The following is a 25,228-nucleotide window of genomic DNA, read 5'->3' as shown; positions in this document are numbered from 1 at the left end:
TTTTAAATCTAGTCTGGGACTACTTCTTGTAATAAGTTTTTTGACAGTCTCTCTTTCACAGTCTCTTTCATCATTGCTCCAGTTCAAGTCTTATTTCTCACACTTATATTGTGATAATTTGTTACTGCTTTCCCTGCCTCCATGTTTAGTGAAGTTTATTCATTGTAACTATAGTGTTTACCATGCTTCCAGATTCCTGCAACCTTTCTATTTTAGTCCTTCAACATCCTCTGCAATACCTCTTTGTATAAGATAAACCAGACTACTTGCCTATTCCTGAATGAATATATATGTGTATACACACATATACACACAGACATATATGTATATATGCATTTTTTCCTAACTGAAACAATTCCCTGTATACGGATTTGCTAAAATAATATTCATCATTCATGGCCTAGTTCAAATGTTTTTTTTCTTGCTAGCTTGATAAACTTAGTCCTGAATTTATTTTTATATATGGTTCTTGGCTTTATGTGTCTGTCCTTTAGCAATTATGTGTTCCTTTGTAATAAAGATGTTTATGGTCATGTTTGGTCAATCTAGTTTGTAAACTGTTTTTCTCCTGTACGCTTTTTTCTTAGCATGTGAAAGTCACATCTGGGGCTCTGTGTCATGCTGGTGGAGATCTTCAGCAAATCATCTTGGAGCAATGCTATAATTTTGTTTGTGTGAATGTAAGTAGTCAACACAAATGATTGAAAGCACTTGAGGATGTATGCAAATGTAATTTGGAAGAGAAATTTCTCTTGATTCTTAAATATTTGAATATGTGATTGTGACAGAGGAGTTGTATTATTTAATATTTATTGGAAAATTTTATTTTTTACCTTTTGAAATAGGGAAATAACACTTCCTAATATACTATTTCCCATAATGAGAAGAGGTTGATTTTTTTTTTTTTTTTTTTGGACAATATTTCCAATTTTCCATTTTGGTATAAAGTAGATAGTAAGACACATTAAGTAGAAAATTGAATTAATGAATAGTTCAAATTTTAATATATATATAACATCATGGGCATTCTTTAAAATTATTTAAAAATTAAGTTTGATAAATATTTTGAATGTTATATAAAATGTTTCCTTGAATTAATGTTTAAATCATTTAAGAACTTCTCTTCATTTCCTTTTTTTCCTTCTCTTTTAGGTTATGACCTCTGATTTTCAAGAAACCCATAAGTTACTGAGTATACTTGAAGAGAATAATCTTTCTATTTTATATCCAGTTGTTGTTGTTTCAGTAAGTGAATCAGTGCAGCTTTTTCTCACACTTGTGTTTCCTTCTTATAACTCAGTGTTTATATTTAACAAAATTTCATCCAGTTGAAAGTACCAACCTAAATTCAGAAGAAAACTCTTCCTTTCTTTGTGGATTCCTCAGCTTACTCTCTTGTATCACTTATATGACTGAATGCTTTTGTTAATGCAATCTGTTTAGTTAAACTGACAGGTTAGGAAAACTATTTAATTCAACCTAGAAACTGATTACATTTTTCTCCCTTCATTGAGATTGCAAAGCATATGGCTAAGTTGATTAGTTGTTTGGATAATGTGAAAGAGCTTAACTTAGTAAATTTCCAGAATGCCGTTAGAGAAGAAATCCAGAAGTTAAAAAATGAGAGGAAAAAATCTAATGAAAGAAAATTTATTTTTCGGTTGTTTCATCTTCTCTGTTCCATGGAATACAAACATAGAACAAGATAAACAGATTAAAGAGAATTTCTAGAAGAATGGCCCAGGAAAATTTTAGGGAGGTTTTTCTGTGAAAGACTAAAAGTATATGTTTAGTACAGAGTTTACTTGTTTAGCTCATGAAACTATATAGCAGAGAGGAATATTAGCAAACTGAGGAAGGAAAAAGATCAGAGGCCAAGCCAGCCAAATTGGCTGACAAGCAAGATCTATAGTCAGTAGCATTTTGCTGTGGAAAGGGGTTTCCAAACATTAACTTCTCAGAAGTGCTTAGCAATTGCCAAGTTCCTAAAACTCTAGCCTATTCCATAGTGTGGGAATTTATGGTAAGTAATAAAGATAATAATTTGCAGTATAAATAACTCTAGGCTGAGCAATGCAAGTAGAAACAAATTAGCAACTATGGGAGGTTTAATTAATTCACTGGCCTGTTATATTTCGTTATATGCCCTAAAGATAATTTCCATGGGTGTACTTTGTTATGGAAACTGAAGGTCCACACGTGACCGATTTTCACAGAATCATAGAAGCTTTGATTGAGCTTTTTAGGAAAATTATGGAATGTACCAATGCTGGAAGTCTCTATGGCTTTGTAGGATAGAGGTAAGTTCAGACTTCCATGTTTGACTCTTTTCGTTTCTCCGTGTTTACTTGCTTAGAAATCTCATTTGTTCCATGTTTGCAGATATGCTGAAGAGGCAGTACCATATAGTGAAAAGAGGAAGGGCATTGAACTCAGATACTTCAGTTCCTTGGTCAAGTTATTTAACATTTCTGAGGTTTGGTTTCCTCAGTGTAGAAATGAGGCTAATAACTCTACTTCTTAAGTTGTTATTATATAAGGATTAAAAAGAAATGAATACACAATGTAATTTATAGCACAGAGCTGGGCCCTTGGCAGGCATGAGGTGTTAGTTTTAATAGTGTAGCTTCCCTTCTTTCCACTTTGGATGAGACAACTCCACATTCACATTCACCGGTCTCTTCTGATTCCTGAGCTTTAGTCATACATTTCCCATCATTCTACTTGGTACTTCCATTGGATTACTTTGGTTCTCAAATTTAGTATATCAGATCTATCCCAAACGCATGTTCTCCAAAAGTTGACTTCTCTTAATGGTGGTACAGTTGGGGCAATATGGACATCGAGGTTGGAATCTGTCTTTTTGTTTTTTCTTTTTAATTATTATGGATGCATAATAGTTGTATATATTGAAAGGGTACATGCGATGTTTTAATATAGGCATACACTGTGAATTAATAAAATCAGGGTAACTGGGGTATCCATCACCTCATTTATCAAGTTTTCTTTTTATCTTTTTCTCTCTGCCTTTCTCCACCAAATGTGCATGTGCACACACTTATTTTTAAACTGATAGTTCTTCTATTCATTGCTACTGTTGTATCTCAATCCTAGTCCTTTCTATTGCTCCTATAAATATTTAAATTTAGTTTTCTCTTCTATTGAGTTTCATTTCATGTGCTCCAGTAAATGCTGGAATTGTTTGGCTATCTGGTGTTATGTGTCAAACTAAGGGGAAAAATGGATAATCCTCCAGTTTTGGTGGAAATGTCTCTCAAAATTAGTTCGAGAATAATATAAGTCTATATACTATAAATCTATATACTAAAGCACCATAAAATGTTTATTTTAAATTGGTGGATTGTCACTCCATAAGCAATATTTGTATGCAGGCATATTTCATTTTATTCCACTTGGCAGATACAACATTTTACAAATTGAAGTTTTGTGGCAACGCTGCATTGATCATGTCTATCAGAGCCGTTTCTTCAACAGCATCTACTGACTTTGTGTCTCTGAGTCACATTTTGGTAATTCTTGTAATATTTCAAACTTCTTCATTATTGTTTTTCTATGTGCTATAACCTGTGATCAGGGATTATTGATGTGACTACTATAATTGTTATGGGGTGCTGGGAACTATACCCATATATGATGATAAACTTAATTGATAAATGTTGTATGTGTTCTGACTGCTCTATCAACCAGCTGTTCCCTAATCTCTCTTCCTCTCCTCATGCCTCCCTATTCCCTGAGATACAGCAATACTGAAATTAGGCCAATCCATAACTGTACAACAGCTTCTTAGTGTTCAAGTGAAAGAAAGGGTCATGTGTCTTTCACTTTCAATCAAAAGCTAGAAATCCTAATCCACACCAAGGCCCTAATGCTCTTCAATTTTATAATATGAAGGCTAAGAGAGGTCAGGAAGCTATGGAAGAAAAGTTAGAAGTTAACAGAGGTTGGTTCATAATGTTTAAGGGAAGAAGTTGTTTCTATAACAGAAAAGTACCAGTTGAAGCTGCAAGAGCTGATAGAGAAGCAACAACAAGTTATTCAGAAGATCTAGCTAAGATCATTGATGAAGGTAGCTACACTAAACAACAGATTTTCAATGTAAAAGAAAACAGCCTTCTGTTGGAAGGAGATGCCATTGAGGACTTTCATGATTAGAGAGAAGTCACTGTCTAGATTCCAAGGCCAGGCTGACATTCTTGTTCGGAGCTAATGTAGCTGGTGACTTTTAAGTTGAAACCAATGCTCATTTACCATTCTGAAAATCTAGAGCCCTTAAGAATTATACTAAATCTACTCTGCCTGTGCTCTATAACTGGAACAACAAAGCCTGGATGACAGCATGTTTGTTTACACCATGATTTACTGAATATTTTAAGCCCACTGTTGAGATTTACTGCTCAAAAAAAGAGATTCCTTTTAAAATATTACTACTCACTGGTCATGTACCTAGTCACCTACGATCTCTGATGGAGATGTACAATAAGATTCATTTTTTTCATGCTTTCCATCACATCAAGAAGTAATTTAGACTTTTGTGTCTTACTGAATAAACATGTTTCATAAGGCTGTAGGTGCCATAGAGATAATGATTTTACCTGATGAATCTGGGCAAAATAAATTTGGAAACCTTTTTGGAAAGAATTTACCCCTCTAGATGTCATTAAGAACATTCATGATTCATGAGAGGAGGTCCAAATATCCACATTAACAGGATTTTGGAAGAAGTTGATTACACCCCTCATGAATGACTTTGAAGGTTTCAAGACTTTAGTGGAGAAAGTAACAGCTGATGTGGTAGAAATAGCAACAAAACTAGAATTAGAAGTAGAGCCTGAAGATGTGACTGAATTGTTATAATCTCAAAACTTGAACAGATGAGAATTATTGCTGATGGATGAACAAAGAAAGTGATTTCTTGAGTTGGCATGTACTCCTGGTGAAGATGCTGTGAACTTTGTTAAAATGACAATAAGAGGGGTAGAATGTTACATAAACATAGCTGGTAAAGCAGTGGCAGGGTCTGAGAGGATTGACTTCAATTTTGAAAGTCTTTCTGTGGGTCAAATGCTGTCAAACAGCTTTGCATACTGCTGAGAAATCATCCCTGAAAGGAAGAGTCAGTTCAGGAAACTTCATTGTTATCTTTTTTTAAGAAATTGCCACAGCCACCCCAACCTTCAGCCAACACCCTTATCGGTCAGCAGCCATCAGCATGGAGGCAAGGCCCTCCAATGGCAAAATGATTGTGACTCACTGAAGGCTCAGGTGATGATTAGTGTTTTTTAGCAGTGAAGTATAATTGAAGTAAGAATGTACATTATGTACATTTTTTAGACCTATGCTAGTACTCAGTAGGCTACCGTATAGTGTAAACATAATTTTTATATGCACTGAGAAACCAAAAAATTGTGTGGCTGACTTTATTGTGATATTTATTTTATTGTGGTGATCTGGAACCGAACCCATAGTATCTCTAAGGTATGTCTCTGCACAGGCAAACTTAATGTGATGACATTAAGGGTATTATTAAGTGGAAAATATTATTAGATTATATCTACAATCTGTACTTAGAATAAATAACTAGAAAGGGTGCAGTAAAGAATGCTGGCTTCTTGAATGAGGAGGCACGTGTATAGTCTCTGGGTGTTTGAATTGTTCTGTAAATGATCATAAATATGATTGATCAGGCTCCATCCTTTTTCATTCTGTTACCATTTTCACCAAAAATGGCCATAAGGCTATCTCAGCTTTCCTGTTAATGAAAATTTGACACAACCATTTAAATATCCCTCAAATTAATAGATGTGTAAAAAGCCGTATAATTATAAAAGTAAAATGAAAGGCTGAAATTGAGGTCTAGATATGTTGGTTTGCTCAAAGGATAAAAAACATATATGCCTATTTTATTTCACTGTATAAGTATGTATACATATATAATTGGAAGATGTTATATGTAATAGATACCTCAGAGGTGTCTGCTTTTCTTCTATCTGAATTTGTTGGAAGATTAAACTAGGAAAAAGAAAAGGGCTCTACTACTGGGGCCTTTTTTTTTTTAAATAAGATTTTTATTAAGCAGCTTTAAATTATGAAAGAATGGTCAAAAAGGAGTCTGATTATTTGCTTCCCTAAACAAGTAGATTTCATTCATCAGAAAATATATTTCAAATGACATCAATGTCATATAGGAAAATATGTCCCTTTTTACTATTGGGTTATGTGATTCAATAGATTTTGAATGCATGTATTGTAAATGTTTAAAGGCCTATTTTGTCTTGGATGAGATGTAGTACAGTGGTCCTTGTTCTTGCACAAGGGTTATCAACTTCTAATTTCAGTCCATTTGAAGAGTGGAAGGCTAAATAGGAATGAGCCAAATGTAAACGAAAATTGTAGTTATTAGATGTTTTTGAGGTTTTTCAACTGCGAGACTAGTTAAGATTGCATTTGCAGTTTCATCATGTTTCACTGAACAAGGACAAATATTTAAAGGAAAACGAGGCCAAACATCAGTTTAGCTGGGCATTTGGCAAAAACAATATTGAGTTAGAGTCTAAGTGGTAAAAATTATTCTCAGGCCACAGTACTGATGAAGCCCCCATTGTCCCTTACATCCTCAAGTAGTATAGGAAAATATTTTGGAATTGTTTGGTATCTGTCACTCAATAGACATTCAAAAGAGACATGTGACTTCGAACCTCCTCCAGAATATTTATCTCTTGGAGGAAGCTAAGAACTGAGTGAGTGAACAGTTAATGGTGTTTGGTTCTTGGTACATAGGCATTTAAGCATAATTAGATTTTATTTTTAGGTTCTGCAGAGGTTTTGACTGCACAAAGATCAACTTCTTCCTGGCATTTGTGAAATGGGTTAGAAGATATTTAATACACAAGAATTTTGTTATCTAAGATGAACTGGCAAAGCCTATTACTTTAAGATCCATTTATTTGACAGAAGTTATTGTTAACCTTCTGTACTTTGAGTTTATGAGGGGGGGTGTATAGTGTTGCTATCACTTTTGTCAGATTGCATCTCTCAAAGAGGATTATCTGCAAGTTCTTTGTGGAGTGATCTGATGTAACAGCTACGAATGTGGAACATGTCCAGTTCTCTCTTATCTATTCTAATCATATGCTTTTGTTCACTGTTTAAATAATGATTAATGAATACTAAGAAAAATAAAAGTAATATGTGTTAAATACTAAAATGTAAATTCATAAAATTTCTGAAGTAAAATTTGCTTAGAATAGGCCTTTACCTAGATTAAACAAGATTCAAAGATGCTAAGAGTCTGAATTATAGACTAAGTTCCTTGCTTAGAAGTTAATGACCAGAGAGTTTGTTTTTCCTACCAATGGAAAAAGGTTTTAGGAGGCAAAACTACCTATAGTTGTTTTCCAGCCAGGATTATGATTAACCAATTGTAAAACCATCAAAAATACCTTCCCAGATTCCAAAAGTAAATTAGAGATTCTAATTTACTTGGTTCTGGCAAGGTTTCCAGAAAACATCGTTTGTTACTGTCAGATGAAATAGCAGGCAATATATATATTCTTATTTGAAGCTTTTTAAAAAAAATTACCATAGCTAATTCACATGATAGGTACCAAAAATAAGTGTTTAATTGTTAAAAGTGGGAAGAGACTGGCAACAAATCTAAGTAGTTCAAAATATAGAAGGAAACAAACTTTTTAATTACACTTGATAAACTGGTTAATCACATTTTCCACAGCAAAATAATTTTACTGTAATTATCTGGATTAATTACATGAGAGCTCTACTTTTCTACTTGTGTAGACAATAATTTTATTCGTGCTTTATGAGATAGCAATCTTTCCATGAATTTAATTTAGCAAAAACCATAAATTGCTAAGTAGAATTTTAATGTGTTGAGAAACTTAACTAACCTTCAAAAATATCTAATTTAGTTCTAGTTTTTTACAAGTAGTTTATTGACATAACAGATCAGAATATATGATCTTTAAAACACTTCAGAATGTCTAGTATTTGAACATGTCAGCAAATAAAAAATATAGAAAACCACCATCCATTGACACTTGATACTTCCACATGTGGGGGAACTGTCACAGAGATATAAATTGTTTCCAGAAGGTTCCACAGCTCACCAGTGGCAGAGCTAGGAACAGAATGAATCCGGTGTGTAATGTATCATATGCGCTTGTTACTTTTATATTCTTATGAATGTGTTAAATAAAATGGAAAAAGATTAAAAATTTGCATACATATATATATTTAACGTTCCTTCTTAATAAAGAACAAATGACAACTGGAAAAAACATGATCCCCTCTTTTAAGTGCTAATGGCTTCTTACTTTAGCTTTACAGGGTATTGAGCCTCCACTGAATTTAAATTATAAAAATCTATGGTGCTGTTTAATTTCTTACCAGATCTCTGACATGTATCTTTGTCATCATTTACTTAACTGATTATTCTATACATTGCCTCTTGTTAATCCTATTAGTACTAGACTAAGAAAATGTGGCTGGGTGCAGTGGCTTACACCTGTAATCCTAGCACTTTGGTAGACCAGGGAAGGAAGATTGAGATCAAGAGTTCAAGATTAGCCTGAGCAACATAGTGAGACCTTGTCTCTACAAAAAAATTTAAAAATTAGGTGAGCATGGTGGCATATGCCTATAGTCCTAACCACTTGGAAGGCTGAGGCAGGAAGATTGTTTGAGGTTATAATGAGCTATGACTGAGCCACAGCACTACAGCCTGGGTGACAGAGCCAGATGTCATCTTTTTTTAAAACAAACAAAAAAGTGTTATCAAGGCATATGTTCTTATGAAATAAACATAAAAGATGGCTGTTTTAATTCTCACTGCCTCTATATTGGGTTTACTTTTTACAATCTGTGGCAGGTCCCTAATAGTTCAAATTTTCAAATGGATAGTGTATGTGTATATGTATCTATAAGTGTGTAGTAGACAATGATTGACCTTGGGAGCAGGTACAAATCCCTGCCCACTCCAGTCTCAACTTATTGCTGCTGTACTCTGTGGATTCTATTTTTCTTTCAGAAAAATTATAACTTTATTATATCTTGAATTTTTATGATTGCTCTTGATACAGTAAGGTCTTTTGTGGTTGTACCCTGTGGCAGTGGCAGAAATGCAATCACTTGTACAAATTCTACACATTTTTTCATTTGTTTTCTGCTAATATAGTCAGTCTCAGGTATTTCCTGCCTAAATCAATAATAAAACCTAAATAAATACTGGTTAAAAATACTTTTAGAAACTTTACCCAATTGCAGTCATGAAGGGATTCATTTCTAACACAAAGATGAAGAACAATGAAATCTTTCTTGTAGGACATGTTGAATAGAAAGAATTGACAGTGTTATTTTAAGTTTTAGGCGATCTTTGCTTATGGCTAAATGGTTAATGGCAGGTTTGTGTTGTGAAATATAGAACCCCCCTAAGACTGTGATGGACTGATGATGTGTAAAGAAATGATTTTCACAGGGCACAACTTCCTAGTATCTATTTTTTTAATGAATAAAGGTTATTTTCAGATAGAAGGGTATTTTAATGCAAGATGCAAATAGAATGAATTCCAGGGGACTTTTACTAAGTTTTATAAATACGTTATTCTTGATTAAGCACAAGGTTTAGAATTGGTATTTATTTCCCTCTTTTAAGTAGTTTACTGAACCCAGTCAGATGAGCAACGTTGTTTGAATTTATTTGCCAGTGCTATCATAGTAAATCAATTTATAAAATTTAATATGCAATGTATGACATCGAAATAAGTGAAAATAGACTTTATTAGGCAGTTTACATTAATTTTATCCCTGATAAGTAATTGGACACTTGATTTGGTCATTCCCAAAATTCACATGTTGAAATCCTAATCCTCAAAATGATGATATTAGGAGATGGGGCTTTTGGAAGGTATTTAGGTCATGAGGGTGGAGCCCTCATGAATGGGATTTGTGCCTTTATAAGAAGAGGCTAGAAAGCTAGTTTACTTTCTTTTCACCACCTGAAGACCCAACAAGAAGTCAGCAGTCTGCAACCTGGAAGGAGAGCCCTCACCAGAACCCAATGATGGTACCCTGATTTCGGACTTCCAGCCTGCAGAACTGTGAGTAATAAATATCTGTTATTTATAAGCCACTCAGTCTATAGATATTTATTATAGCAGGCCAGACTTGTCAAGGCAGCCATTTTAGTTAGAAGGGGAGAAATGAAGATAAATTGAAGAGACTGAAGAACTAAGACTTTGTTCTTAATTAAATGAGAGAATAAGTTTAATCTTTAATTTTATATCTCATGAAACTAGGGTGAATGATAGTAAGATATGGAACATTAGAGATTTTTGCTCTGTTTTTGAAAGGTGAGTAGGCAGATGAATACTCGAAATTTGTTGTCAGAGTATAATTAGACTTCATTCATATTCAAAAGTTTTCTATTTGTGTGTACAGAAGCTTGTATCCTAAAGTTTGTTTTGAAAGGCAAGTTAGACTCCTGTTGGCTTTCTTAATATTTGAATTTTAAAAGAATTCTAGGTATAGGCACAATTTAAAAACATGTTATATATTACAATGACTCTGCCAAATCTTATATAGTGTCTGTATAGTAGGTTATGTTTTTTTATGAAATATTTTTTATAGTAATGCTTCCTATTCTGAAAAAAACCTTGTCTTGGAGTTGAATCATTAGACAGGAAGATGATAAGAATATTACCAGACCTAAGTTCTGTTCTCTTAAGATAAAAATCTATGGCTACCTAAAAATAGATTACTTTTGCAGTTTTCTAGAAGGCCTGAACTGTTCTTTTATATCTGAAAGTATAGACAGATGATAGAATCAGTGCAAAAAACTTCCTAATCCAAACATGCTTTAGCTTGAGCCCTGTTTGCAACAAGTTTATGTGTGATACATTTGAAAAGTATGATTCAATTTTCCAGACACCAGAGGTTTTGTTTTATGGAATTCTGAAACTTAATTCTTCTTAAATGATTAATACTTAAGCTTAATTCTTCTGGAACTTGCTAAGGTGGAATATACCAAATGTTGTCAAGATAGTTCCAGAGTCAACACTGAAAATTTTTATCTGGCAGTGACAGGATTGGTTGAAGTTATTTGCATGTCTCCTCTCAATACTCTGAGTATTATTTCTATTTCTAGAATATACTGAGAGAGAACTGTAAATTTATATTTTGTAACTTAGTTTGTTTATGGTAATGACTGAGTTCTGAGTTGTTTGCTCAACTATCGAGAATCCAGCTGGGTGTTTTTTGCTTTTCTTATTTGTGTGAGGTGGAACTCCAACTACATTTATACTTCCTAGAACCCTCCCAACAAATGTGGCCTGCTAACGCATATTATTGGTATAATTATGTTAGTGTTAGTAATAACACTTACCGAAAATGCTTGAAATGACTCACCTTTTTTTCTTTTAAAATAAATGATTCCAGAACATTAATCCACAGTTCAATCCTAAGAGTTGATTATCATACATACCATTAGCCCCAGTTAAAAAATAAGCCTAGTACCCCATTTCACTACATAGTGTTTCATGAATCATGCCGATGCTTCCCCTTTTTTGAGTAATAGAAATATTGTTTGAGGAGAAAAGGATCTTAGAAATCATTTAGTAGAATGCTCCCATTTTACAAGAGATAATTCAAGTCCTTTCTTTGCCTGGATCTGGAGACAACATCTTTATATACAGAGTTGGCAAATTTTTCCTGTAAAGGACGAGATAATAAATATTTTAGGCTCTGTGGGCCATGTGGTCTTTGTTGCAACACTCAACTCTGTTGTTTTAGTGCCAAAGCAGCCCTAGACAATACATAAGAGGATGGGTGTGGCTGTGTTCCAACAAAACTTTATTTTCAAAAGTAGGAAGGAGGCTGGGTTTGACCCATGGGACATAGTTTGCTGAGTTTTGGGGTTTAGATTTTCAATCTTAAATGACCTAGCTGCCACAGTTATTTAGTACTTTTTACCTAAAATATCTGTTAGAAATTTCTTTGATAGACATAGACTCTGGGTCATCAAGTCTTGTGATTGAAAGTATTACTCATGCATAGATTTGTACACTTTTATCTCTGAACTTCATACTTTCTCGAAGTTTTGACAGGAATGTACAAATGCCTGCGACTTGAACTCTTCTTCCCTCCAAGGACTGTCCATCTCAACTGCTGTCTTTCGTTTCAGTTTTGACCTCATGATAGCCACTATCAGAGATTTTGCTAATTGTAAATGTGCCAACTGACTCTCCTTGCTGAAACCTCTCTACTGCTTCTCATGCCCGAGTTTATAAAGCCTTGGCCTGGTCTGGCTTTTGCTTAACTCCACTGTCCTGTTTCTTGTCATTTCCTTCCTGAACAGTTTGTCCCCTGGAAATGTTGAAGTACTTGTAGTTCTCCACCTAAACCATATTACCTGACTTGTCTGTTTGCTGCCTGAGCTTTTCTACCGGAAACACCGTTTTTCTGTTGTTTGTTTTCCTTTTCCTAACCTTAAAATTTGAGTAATAATATTTCTTCTTGGAATGTTTCCCTGTAATACCTTTGTGCTTATATAGTCCTTTCTCCTTTCACAACTCAGCATGTGTAGGCATTCAGAATGGTTTATTGGCTTGAGTGTGCCCTGGCGTTCTAAGTTACGGTATCTCCTATCCTCTTTGTTCCAGGGCTGTCTACCACAACAAGGTGCTTCATGGTGCCTTGCAGAAATAAATGAGGCTGAGTATGAGGAAATAATAAAAATTGCAACTCAAGTATTAGCTACATTCTATTAAGTAGGAGAGAGCTACTAGTTCTACCTGACGTTTTAGGCCATTATTTACTGTGTATGACTTTACACTTTATGAATTTTACTATTTTGATTTTGTGGTGTCATACTTTTTAGTAGGGTTCAATTTTTAATTTTACATTTTAGAAAAATAATTTTTTTCATTTCAAAATTATAATTGCCTTATAGATGTCTGTTTTTAGTTTTTATGAAGCATATATTATTGTGTTAATAAGCGACTGCTTATGTGTCTTATTTTGAATTATTTTCTGTATGAACCCTGAAAAGTAGTATTAAATTTGATGTGTTTCTAATTCCTAAATGAGACTTTATTTTTCTCTTAAAAATTGAATTTGGGAAGTGGTATTTGTCCCAAGGTAAATTTTAAATGGATCACAACTATATTAGGTAAACAAAAAATTATATTTACAATCACTAATTTGATCTTTTAGTTCATATGTATGACATTTATTTATATATTAATAAGAAATATGTTGAAGAAAAATGTTTGAAATAAAAAATTATGGATGATAGTTGGATTTGTTCCTGTTTCTGCATTTTATTTGGATTGTCCAGTAAACTGGCCTATTACTTACAATATTAATAATTAAATAAGCGTTTTTTCCCCTTGCAATGTGTGTTTCAATTAAGTGAACCCAGCAGTCTCAAAGTGAATAGCCTGTGTCTTTTGTCATAAATATAGAACAAAAATTACCTTCAAACTTATAATAAATGCTAAGATTACAATATATCTACAGAATGTGATATTTCCCTCCTTTATTTGTTATTGTGCAACTTATTACAACATGATGAAAGCATATGCCAAACAGATGTTCCTTTTCTCTGGCTGGCCACTTAATTGAGCTCAGCACACATGTACCGTTTTATGTGTGCAGACACGTACAGGCTTGAATTTTTTTAAAAAATGTGTTATTTTGTATTAGGCATTGTAGTTTTAATCTCTGAAAGGTTCATTTAGGTTCTTTTTATGTATTCTATTTCTCTACTTAATGTATGAGATTTAGTTATAACAATCGTTTTAATGTACTTGTGTGAGAATTCCAATGTCTCTATCAGTTCTGGGTCAGGTTCAAATGATGTATGTATCTCTTCATTATGGGTCATAATTTCCTCCTCCTTTCCTTACCTGGATGTTCTTTTTGGTTTTTTTTTTTTGTCTGTTTTTTGTTTTTTTGGTTTCTGCATGTTTAAGGTGTGTGTGTGTGTGTTGATATGTGGATTTTTAATTTTCATTCAACTTGGAAAGTTTTCAGCATTATCTTTTTCAGATTTTTTGTATGTTCTTTTTATGTCATTGGGAACGCTGGTAACGTTGGACTGGTTAATGTTGATCCATATTTCGCTGGTAGTCTGTTTAGTTTTCCTTTGATTCTTTTTAAAAATTTTGTGTTTCTATTGTTATGTCTTTAAGTTTGCTAATCTCTTCTTTAATGTTTAACCTTCTGATAATTATCATTAGTGTATTTTTAAAAAATATCAGATGTTGTAGTTTTTATCTCTAGAAGTTATATTTAGGTCTATTTCACATCTTCCCTTTTCTGTACTTACTAGGTTCAGGCTTTCCTATAGCTTTTTGAACACATGGAACACAGTTTAGTAATTGTTTTAATGTCATTTTTTTATTCTAGTTTCTGTCAGTTCTGAGTCAATTTTGATTTTTCTCATTATGGGTCTTATTTTCTGTATTGTATACTTGGTATTTTTTTGATTAGCTGCTAGACATTGTGAATTTTACCTTATTGGGTGTTGGACATTTTTTGAATCCTTATCAATATTTTTGAGCTTTGTTCTAGGATGCAGTTAGTTAGAAATGTTTGATTTTTAGACAAGACTAATTAGTATATTTAGTATAGAGATAATTATTCCTCACAACTGAGGGGTGATCCTCCTTTGTCCTCTCCTAACTGCCCTGTAAATTGCAGTCTTAGTCTGTTAATGATCAAAAATACTTAAAGAGATCTATGACCAGAAATGATATTATGTGTGCTTGTTTTGTTTAGTCACTGTCCATTATCACTTTTGGCAATGATGAAGTGTTCTGGAGGGGTGGGACAAGATGATAGAGTAGAATTCTCCAGTGATTATTTCCTCCACAGAAACATCAATTTGAACAACTATCCGCATGCAAAACTGTCTTCACAAGAGCTAAATAAACCAAGTGAGAGATCACAGTGCCTGGTTGTAACACAATAGAAAGAAAAGATGCATTGAAGATAGGATAGACAGTTTTGTTACCTGTGCCACCCCTTCCCAATCTCGGGCAATATAGCATGGAGAGAGATACTGTCTTACTGGGGGACAGAGAGAAAAGTGAGCACAAGACTTGGCTTGGACCTCAACCCTGGGCCCACCACAGTAATACACCAGGCCAGACTCCCATGGTCTCATGTTCCTGGTGGGTACCTGCAGACTAAGCCTCTGGACTCAACCTGGTGCCAGGTGGGACCATAGAGCCATAGGCTTCAGGCTTGCATGAAGAACTTGATTTTCAGCTTAGACTACCATCAGGCTGATGTCAGTGGCCCCAGGGTCTGAAGAGCCCTCAGCACCAGGCAAGCCCCGAGCTTCTGGGCTGCCCTGGAACCACATATGCTGCAGCAAGGCCCAGGCTTCTGGTTGTCTAATGCCTGCTGCAAGGCTGTCTCAGACAAAGCCTATCAGTGAAGACTGAAATAAATACTTCTTCAAATGTGCAAACATTGACACATGACCACAAGGATCAAGAATAATCAGGAAAATATGACATCAATGGACAAAATAAAGTGCCAAAAGTCAGACAAGGAAAAAAAAAAGAAAGGAGTGGAGAAAGCTAACCGGATTTATGGTATGGCATCAAAACAGCAAATTTCTGAGTCATAGGAAATTCAGTAGAAAAGAACTATCAAGAGGTTAGAAACTCATTTAAATAAATAGTAGCAGTAAACTTTCTAATCCTAGATAAAAATGTAAATATATAGGTACAGGAAAGTCAAAGGTCTCCAATCAAATTTAATCAAAATAAGACTACCCCAAGACATATTATAATCAAACTGTCAAAAATCAAAGACTAAAGATCTTAAAAGCAGCAGGAGAAAAACAGGTAAAATATAAGGGAGTTCAAATATGATTAGCAGCAGACTTCTCAGCAGAACCCTTACAGACAAGTACAGTCGAATAACATATTTAAAATGCTGAAGAAAAAAAAAAAAACCCGCCAGCCAAGAATACTGTAAGCAGCATATCTGTCTTTTAGAAATGAAGGAGAGAGAAAGACTGTTCCAGCCAAATGAAAGCTTAGGGAGTTTATCACAACCAGACCTGTCTTACAAGAAATGCTAAAGGGAATCCTCTGAGCTGAAAGAACACTAATGAGTAGCACGAAAACATCTGAAAGTAGAAAGTTCATTGGTAAAAGCAAGTACAAAGTCAAATCCAGAATATTTTAATATTGTAACAGTGGTTTATAAATCACTTCTATCCCTAGCATGAAGGTTAAAAGACAAGTATTAAAAATAGTAGCAAAGGTAATTAGAGGATATACATTGTAAAAATGAAAATTGTGACATCAAAACTCTAAGTGTAAAGTGAAAGGGTGAGTGGAGTAAAAGTTTAAGTTTTTTTTTGTTTATTTGTTTTTTTTTGGCAGTCAAATTTGTCAGCTTAAAATAACATGTTGTAATTAAAAAGTTTTTTGTAAGCTTCATGGTAACCACAGAAGAAAAACCTATTATGAATACACAAAAAAATAAAAAAGGAAAAAATGAAAACATACCACTAGAGAAAATTACTTAGCCACAGAGGAGGGATAGCAACAGAGGAAGAAAGGAATAAAGAATCCATAATATAACTGGAAAACAATGGGCAAAATGGCAGTTGTAAGCACTTAGCTATCAATATTTACTTCGAATGTAAATGTATTAAATTCCTCAAAGGACAGAGTAGCTGAGTGGATTAAAAAACAAACCCCAACTGCATGCTGCCTACATGAGACTCATTTCAGCTTAAGGACACACAGTCTGAAAGTGAAGATGTGGAAAAAGATATTCCATGTAAATGGAAGCCAAAAGAGAGAAGTAGCTATACTTACCAGATAGACTTTAAGTCAAAAATTACATAAACAAATGTAATCATTATATAATGTTAAAGGTATCAGTTCAGCAAGAAAGTGACAATAACAATTGTAATATATGCACCCAACTTTGGAGCACCTAAGTATGTTAAGCAAAATATGAACAGGTTTGAAGGGACATTCAGACTACAATATAATCATTGTATGGTACTTCAAAACCCCCCTATTGGTAATGGACAAATTATCCACACAGAATATCAAAAAGGAAACATTGGGCTTAATCTGCACTCTAGATTAAATAGACCTAAAAGACATATCCAGAACATACCATCCAATACCTACAGAAAACATATTCTTCAACTACACATAGAACATTTTCTAGGATAAATCATATGTTAGATTACAAAACAAGTCTTAAAAAACTAAAGAAGATTGAAATGACACATCTTTTCTGATTACAATGGTATGAAACTAGAAAACCGTAGCAGGAGGAACTTTGATAAACTGATAAATACATGGAAATTAAACATATTCCTGAGCAACCAATGGGTCAGTGAATAAATTAAAAAGGTAATTAAAATTTTTCTTGAGACAAATGGAAACACAACGTATCAAAACCTATGAGATACTATAAAATCTGTTTATAGCAGTAAATTTTATAGCAATAAATGCTTACATCAAAAAACAAAAGTGTCTCAAGAAAACAACTCTGCACCTCAAGGAACTAGAGAAAAGAAGTAAGCTCGAAGTTTGGAGAAGAAAGGGAATAATATGTAGATCAGAGGGGAAATGAATGAAGTAGAGAGCAGAAAACCAATAGAAAGGATCAATAAAACTAAGAGTTGGTTTTTTGAAAAGCTAAACAAAATTGACAAAAATCTTCTGCTATACCCCAAATAGTCAAAGCTATTTTGAGCAAAAATGTCAAAGCTGGAGAAAATCACACTAGCTCATTTTAAAATATACTACAAAGCTATAGTAACCACATCAGCATGGTACTGGCATACAGACAGACACATAGACCAGTGGAATAGAATAGGTGCCTAGCAAGAAATGCACATGTTTACAGCCAACTAATTTTGACAAAAGTTTCAAGAACACACAATGGAGTAAGGACAATGTCTTTAATAAATGATGGTGGGAAAACTGAATGTCCACATGCAGAAGAATGAAATTATCTCATGCCATATACTTAATGTATTAATAAAACTTAAATGTAAGATCAGAAACCATGAAACTGTTAGAAGAAAACATAGGTGAATAGCTATGTGACATTGCCCATGGTCTGGGCAATGAGTTTTTGGATGCGATCCCAAAAGCACAGGCAACCAAATTAAAAATAGACACATGGGATTACATCAAACTAAAAAGCTTCTGCACAACCACAGCAACAATCAGTAGAATGAAGAGACAATCTACAGACTGGGGGAAACTCTCTACAAACTAACATATCATATAAGGGGTTAATATCCAAATTATATAAAAACTCATTTCCATAGCAATAAAACAACCTAATTTAAAAGGGTGGGGGGGCCATGGGGGGCAAAGAACCTGAATAGACATTTCTCAAAATAAGACAAATTTCACTGCCTCCCTTGACCAGCCTAAAAAAAATAAAAAAAAAAAAAAGGCCAATAGGTATGTGGAAAAAATACTTAACTATTAATTGTCAGGAAAATGCAAATAGGAACCACAAGCTATTAGAATGGCTATTATCAAAAGAAGAAAAAGTATTGCCAAGGATGTAGAGAAATGGGAGCCTTTGTATACTGTTGGTGGGTAATTCAATTAATACAGCCATTATGGAAAACAGTATGGAGGTTCCTAAAAGTATTAGAAATACCATATGATCTGAGCAGTCCCACTAGTGGCTACATATCCAAAGGAAAGGAAATCAATATGTTAGAGATATCTTCACTACCATGGTTGTTGCAGCATTATTCACAATATATATATAAAATAGGAAATCAACCTAAGTATCCATGAGTGGATGAAAGGATAAAGTAAATGTAGTATACATACACCACTGAATACTATTCAGCCATGAAAAGAAGGAAATCTTGTCATTTGTGACAACCTGGATGAACCTGCAAGACATTATGTTAAGTGAAATAAGTAAGCGAGGCACAGAAAGAGAAAAATATTACATGATATCCCCATGTGGAATCTAAAAGAGTTGATCTCAGAAGTAGACAGTAGAGTGGTTGGAGAAAAATTGGTCAAAGGTACAAACTTTCAGTTACATAACAGGACTAAATTTAAGAGATCTATTGTATAACATAATGACTGCAATTAATATATTCATGAAAATGCTGAGAGTGGATATAAATTGTTCTCACCACAACAGTGATAACTGTGAGTTGTAATACCTAGGTTAATTAATCAGGATTTAATCATTACACTATACATGTGTATGCACACTATATATGTATAAGATATATGTATATACTATATATGTGTGTGTATATATACACTCTTCAAACCATCATGTGTACAGTAAAAATAAACTTTATCTGTCAATGTGAAAGTTAAAATTAACAAAAATTTTAAAAAGTCTATTTCTCTTATATATGGTAGCCACTATCTACCTGTGGCTATGAGCACTTGAAGTATAGCTAATGTGATAAAGGAAACATTTTTATTTTTTATTCTAATAAATTTGAGTTTAAATGTAAACTGCAATATATGTCTAATGGCTATTTTAGTGTATGGTGCAGTTGTAGACGATGTCTGATTTGGCCACCCATTATATTGGGTCAGTTCTATTACATGACGTACCTTTTTAGGAAAAAAAATCTGTTAAAAATCAAATGTTAACACAAAGCGTAGAATTACTTTTTCTGGATCTGTAAAGAATGATGATGGTACTTTGATAGGGATTGCATTAATTCTGTAGATCACTTTGGGTAGTATAGACATTTTAACAATGTTGATTCTGCCAATCCATGAGCAAGGTAGATTTTTCCATCTGTTTCCATCTTCTACAATTTCTTTTCTTAATGTTTTGTAGTTCTACCTGTATATGTCTCTCATCTCTTTCATTAAATATATTCCTAGAAATTTAATTTTCTTTGAGGCTATTGTAAAAGGTGCTGCATTTTTTATTTGATTTTTGGCTTGACTGTTATTGGCGTATATTAATGCCTCTGATTTGGGTACATTGACTTTGTATCCTGAGACTTTACTGAATTCATTTATCAATTCCAGAAGTCTCTTGGTTGAATGCTTGGGGTTTTCTAGATATAAAATCATATCATCAGCAGAGTGAGAGTTTGATCTCTTTTCCTCCATTTGGACGCCCTTAATTCCCTCTCTTGTCTAATTGCTCTAGCAAGGACTTTCAGCACTATGTTGAATAGAAGTGGAGATAGTGGGCAACCTCGTCTGGTTCCAGTTCCAAGTGGGAATGGTTTCAGTTTTTCTCCATTCAGTATAGTATTGGCTATGGGTTTATCACATATGGCCTTAATAATTTTAAGGTATGTCTCGTCTATGTCTGGAATACTACTCAATTACAAAACACAATGGTGATCTAGTACCTCTTATATTTTCCTGGATAGAGCTTGAGCCCATCCTCCAAAGTGAGGTATCACAAGAATGGAAGAATAAGCACTGCATATACACACCATCAAATTGGCACTAACTGATCAACACTAAGGTGCTCACATGGAAGTAATATTCACTGGGGGTCGGGGGGATGGGGTGGGTAAACTCGCAACTAATGGACACGGTGAGCATTGTATGGGGGAAGGGCATGCCTCCAATCCTGGCTTGGGTTAGGCGAAGTCATAATATGTAACCAAAATGTTTGTACCCCCATAACATCCTGAAATTAAAAATTTAAATTAAAAAATAAAGTACTAAACTATAAATTAATTGCAAGCGACAGAGTTTTTGACAATAGAAAAGTTCAATTAGTAAGTTATGTATATCTTTAAGTCTTAAATAGTAAATAAATGCACATAAGATTTTATCTAATTAGTATTAAAATGCCTAAAAAAATCAAATGTTAAATTACTTTATTTTAATCCAAAATATTAATAGCCCAACAAAGTGAAACACAAGTGAAATTCTAGTTTGTTATGGGAAACACTGTAGGTGAAACTTCTTAGTATTACATTTTTCTCTATGGTTATTATTTTCACATTTCCTTAAATTAGCAGTTTTTTCATAATTTTTAGTATCTTATTCAGAATATATATATAATGTATAATTTTTGTATCTATTGCTTTTGATTATTAGTTTATGAATTTCCTGGGATCAAAGAAACTAGACACTGTAAATGCTACCAAGTGATTAATTTCTGAGATTATTAAACAATTATTAATTTCCGAGATGTTTAATGATTTTTGCCATACCTAAGAGAAGGCACAGGATGCATTTGTGGAGTTACAAATGGTATATACTTGCTTTTCTGGCATCTCGGTGATGTCTTTGAGCACTGTTTTTCTCTGTATATTCTGGATGCCTCATCTTCTGAAAAGGTTTTCTTTTTAATTGTTTTACTTTTTTAAATGTATTAAATATACTTTTAAAAAGTCACTTGCAAATGTAGGTACGTACAACAGAATCAATCATTCTTATTAATTCAAAATAGTATAATGGACTTTTAGTGGTTAGCCTAAATGCATAAGTCCTCTTTGTGAACTCTAAAAATGTTCATTATTTTTTTTAAATGTAACATTTATCTAGATGGTTTTCAGACAAGTTTAATTATAAATTATTACTTAAGCAGTAATAGGTTGTATTATGTAAAATGAAATTGACTAGTCACTAAAATATATAAAGATATATTACGCTCAGCAAAATTTTGAAGAGTCATATACCTGCTTTTTTGTAACTTCTTTCTTTGGTGATTTGTATTCTCTGATAGTTTTCTCAAAGAGAAAAAATGAAGGTAGAATTATCTTTCAAATGTTAGCTGAACAAAGCAATGCTTCATAATAATCAGTGGGATTTCTTTTAACTTTTGATTCTAAAATTTGTTACAGATGGCACAGATGTTAATTAAAGTAATTATAGATGTATGTGATGCCTAAGATAATTGTGCCATAATGCAATGGTGGCAAAGTTATATTCTTATGGGAGAGACCACCTCGTGAAATAATTTGAAGAAATATTTATTTTATAATTTTTAAACTGCTTTTGAAGTAATGTTAGCTTTTTTTATTAACTGTTTAAAATATGAAGTCCTGGTTTCATTACTTTGATCTTTTAAATAAGGATCTGAAACAAAATGTGTACACAAATACAACAATCATACTGATTATATAATAAAACTCATTTACTACTTAATTCTTTGAATCAAAAGAAACATTTAAATCTCTTGTATGATTAAGGTTTTAATGCAATATATTTTATTACTACCTTTTGTTAAATGCCATAGTTTCTCAATTCGCTAGTTTTTGCAAAGATTTAAAAATGAATTGTTAAGCATTTGCTTTGAGTTTGCATGGTAGCATATTAGTTAACTAGTTTCTATTCAGAATTATGACTTTCATGATGACATTACTTTAAATTTGTTCTACATTGAAGCGGTTCAATAGTAGAAGCTTGTTCTTTTTTCTTTTTAAAAGTACACTTCATTAAAGTAATTCTTATTAATAGCATCCATTTAATTCTTAAGTAGTTGAAGTAAAGTGAAAGTTTTCCTGAAATTTTTTTCTAATCCTTTAGATAAACTATTATTTTGACCTGTTTCGTATTGGCCATTTTCATCAGTTTTTAGATTGACCTTGTATTTCTTTCAAAACATGTTTTGAAGATATTGGGCCAAATTCACCCAATTTACTTTTTTATACACATAGGTTGATAATTTTGCAGTATCTATTGTGTGGATTCAGAGAATCTCTCTGGTTTATCTACCAATTCTAACTCATTTATTTGATAATTACCAGAAGTTTCATTTTGACCATCCTTCCTTCCACTTTGATGGACATTAAGCAATGCATTATTTGAGTTTATACAAAAGCTTCACAAATTGGCTTTCTCCTTAGTGAAATAAACAGTCTATTTTCCCCACATTACACAAATCCTAACTCTCTATTGAGGCCTTCTTGTGAACATGGATTCTGTGATGAGACAGAAGTGTTAAATGTGGGGTTTTAAAGAATTTTATGTTCAGTATGTAGTTAATGTCCTTTAGTTAATGTACCTGTCCTCAGAGACAAGTGAAAATAACATTTTAAAATATATATAAAAATTGGAATTCGTCTGGGATCAGAAATATATTAAATGGTTGCTAGACAAATATAAAGCTTGTTAGAACTGAATGTAGAAGGGCATACAAGGTACAGAGGAGGCTTTTCCAATCCCTGAGTGCCAGAAACCTTGCCCACCCACAAAGCCATGAAGCTATCCACATGTTAAATGTTTAAGCAATTTACCAGTTTATTACAAGGAAATGTGCCACTTTTCATTGAATAAAATTAGATATTCTTTTTTGGAGGGTAGGAGGATATCCTTTATCTTTTTTATGTGTGTATGAGAAAGAACTGTTAGAAAATTCATGCTAAATGGGAAACATTGTTTCACTGTAATTTCCATGTAGTGAATTAGTAAACAGTGCAAAAAGACATTTAAAAAAAAAAAAAAACCTCAATGTAGCTATAAGCAAAGCTGCAGAAATCAACATAAATGAAATGTTTTGCTGCATTTTAATAGGTGCAAGCCTGTCCAGGCTGCAAGTTTGTTTTATTAAGGCAAAAACATTTACATTCTCCTGAGCTATCACGATCATTTTGAAACCCTCAGCTGTGGTTGTATAAACCTGCCCTGGTTTTTTTTTTTAATTAAAATTGATTGTATTTTTTGTGCCAACTGATTTTTTTTCCTTATAACACATAAGTAGTTGGTATATTTTAGAAATCCAAAATTAGTAGCACTATGTAAAGTTTAAACTTAAGTTAAACTTAAGTTTCATGGTATTAGGAATAACATCTGCTGGAGATTGTCTTCTGTTTTCATGATGTCTTGAGGCCTTTTCATCTGGTGAGAGGGAATTTTGAGATGCATCCTACTTCATGCATGAGTTTTGTTAACCTGATTACACATTTCATAATGTTAATATCCATATCTGTGTTTCTTTAAAAGTTAATTGTATCGACTAGTACAATGCTCAGCATATATTACAGTTAGTATTCATGAAAAGGATCTGTAATATTTCTCCTATGTCTTCTAATTCATGTCTTAATGTTTTCCTATAATTTAAGCACTTGGTTTGATGGGATGACATAGAAATACCAGTTTGTAGATGTATAAATAACTAACTTAGAACTCACTTTTGTGCACCGTTTCTTTAATTCATGGAACCTGTGGTGAACAGCCTTGGCCTATTGATTTCTTTTTTAAGTGCTATTAACTTTTTGTTGTTTCAAGAAACTAGGGTGTGTTGTATTATTTCATATTAATAGATCTATAGCTAGAGTGAAGATCTTCTAGTCATTGTTAGGCATCTCATGAATTTGTGGGTCTCTGGAAACTATTGTCTTTCCATTCAACTTAGATATTTTTGGTACAGCCTGTGTTTCTTTAAGAAAAATTAGCTTGTATGTTCTTTAAATAAGGAGTTGGGTCCATATAATGTGGAAGTGGCATCAGCTCATAGGCAACTTTTCCTAGATAAGAACTGTTTGCAAAACAGTGATAGAATTATAATCTTAGAAGGAAAGGAAAAAATTGTCCACTTGGCTGCTGCACCAGAATCAGAAGCCTTTACAAGATTCTTTTAGGAAAATTAAAAATGAGCACCTGCTTTTAACTGACCTCCAGAGAGATGCCCCAGCTCCTAGGAGGCTATGCTTCCTCCTGAGCCAATCTTAATGGCAGCTTCATTTTGCAGAGGTACAGAGCTCCGTTCACACTTATATGCCTCATTCTTTCTCCAGTTAACATTACCAGCATTTCCATTCTGTAGTTTTTGTGCATTTTAAATACCCATGGAGACTGTAATTATAAATTAGAGAGGTCTTGTATGTTTTGCCCTCTGTATTATTTTTTCCACAAACTCACCCTGACCACCTTATTTTAGTGTGAGATTATTCAGGACTCAAATTTTTCAGGAAATCTTGTATTGAGCAAGAAACATCTGGCTCTCTACATATCCACATAGGCTGGCAGTAAGCTTGCCCAGATTGTGCATTACAAATCTCTAAGGTACTTCATTCACATAAACTATGAGGGCCATGGTAGCCTTTGGAATTTCGTGGTATTTAAGTACTACAGGAAATTATGCAATTCAAAAAGTTAAATAGTACTTTGAAGTTTTAAACTCTAAACAGCAGTTCAGCTGGCATGAAGGTATGTTGCTATCTTGTAGCATAGGCTCAAGAGAAGATCTTATTATACTCTCAGCCAGTTCTCTGATT

The 25,228-nt window shown here is 33.4% G+C and overlaps 1 protein-coding gene across 2 annotated transcripts in view; it reads left to right on the top strand.

Moving 5' to 3' along the window:
* The window catches only part of CRPPA (CDP-L-ribitol pyrophosphorylase A), a 240,872-nt gene that overhangs the window by 122,680 nt on the left and 92,964 nt on the right, over positions 1-25,228 (top strand). For both annotated transcript variants that reach the window (XM_045564077.1, XM_045564078.1), the window contains exons 7-8: positions 588-680; positions 1,153-1,245. In XM_045564077.1, the coding sequence (XP_045420033.1) occupies positions 588-680; positions 1,153-1,245 (186 nt within the window). The remainder of the gene's footprint in view (positions 1-587; positions 681-1,152; positions 1,246-25,228) is intronic.

The sequence above is a fragment of the Lemur catta genome, chromosome 11, assembly GCF_020740605.2.
Source record: "Lemur catta isolate mLemCat1 chromosome 11, mLemCat1.pri, whole genome shotgun sequence".
In the NCBI taxonomy this organism is placed as follows: Eukaryota; Metazoa; Chordata; class Mammalia; order Primates; family Lemuridae; genus Lemur; species Lemur catta.
The sequence above is the reverse complement of the archived record's forward strand: the minus strand, read 5'-3'. Positions and strand labels throughout refer to the sequence as shown.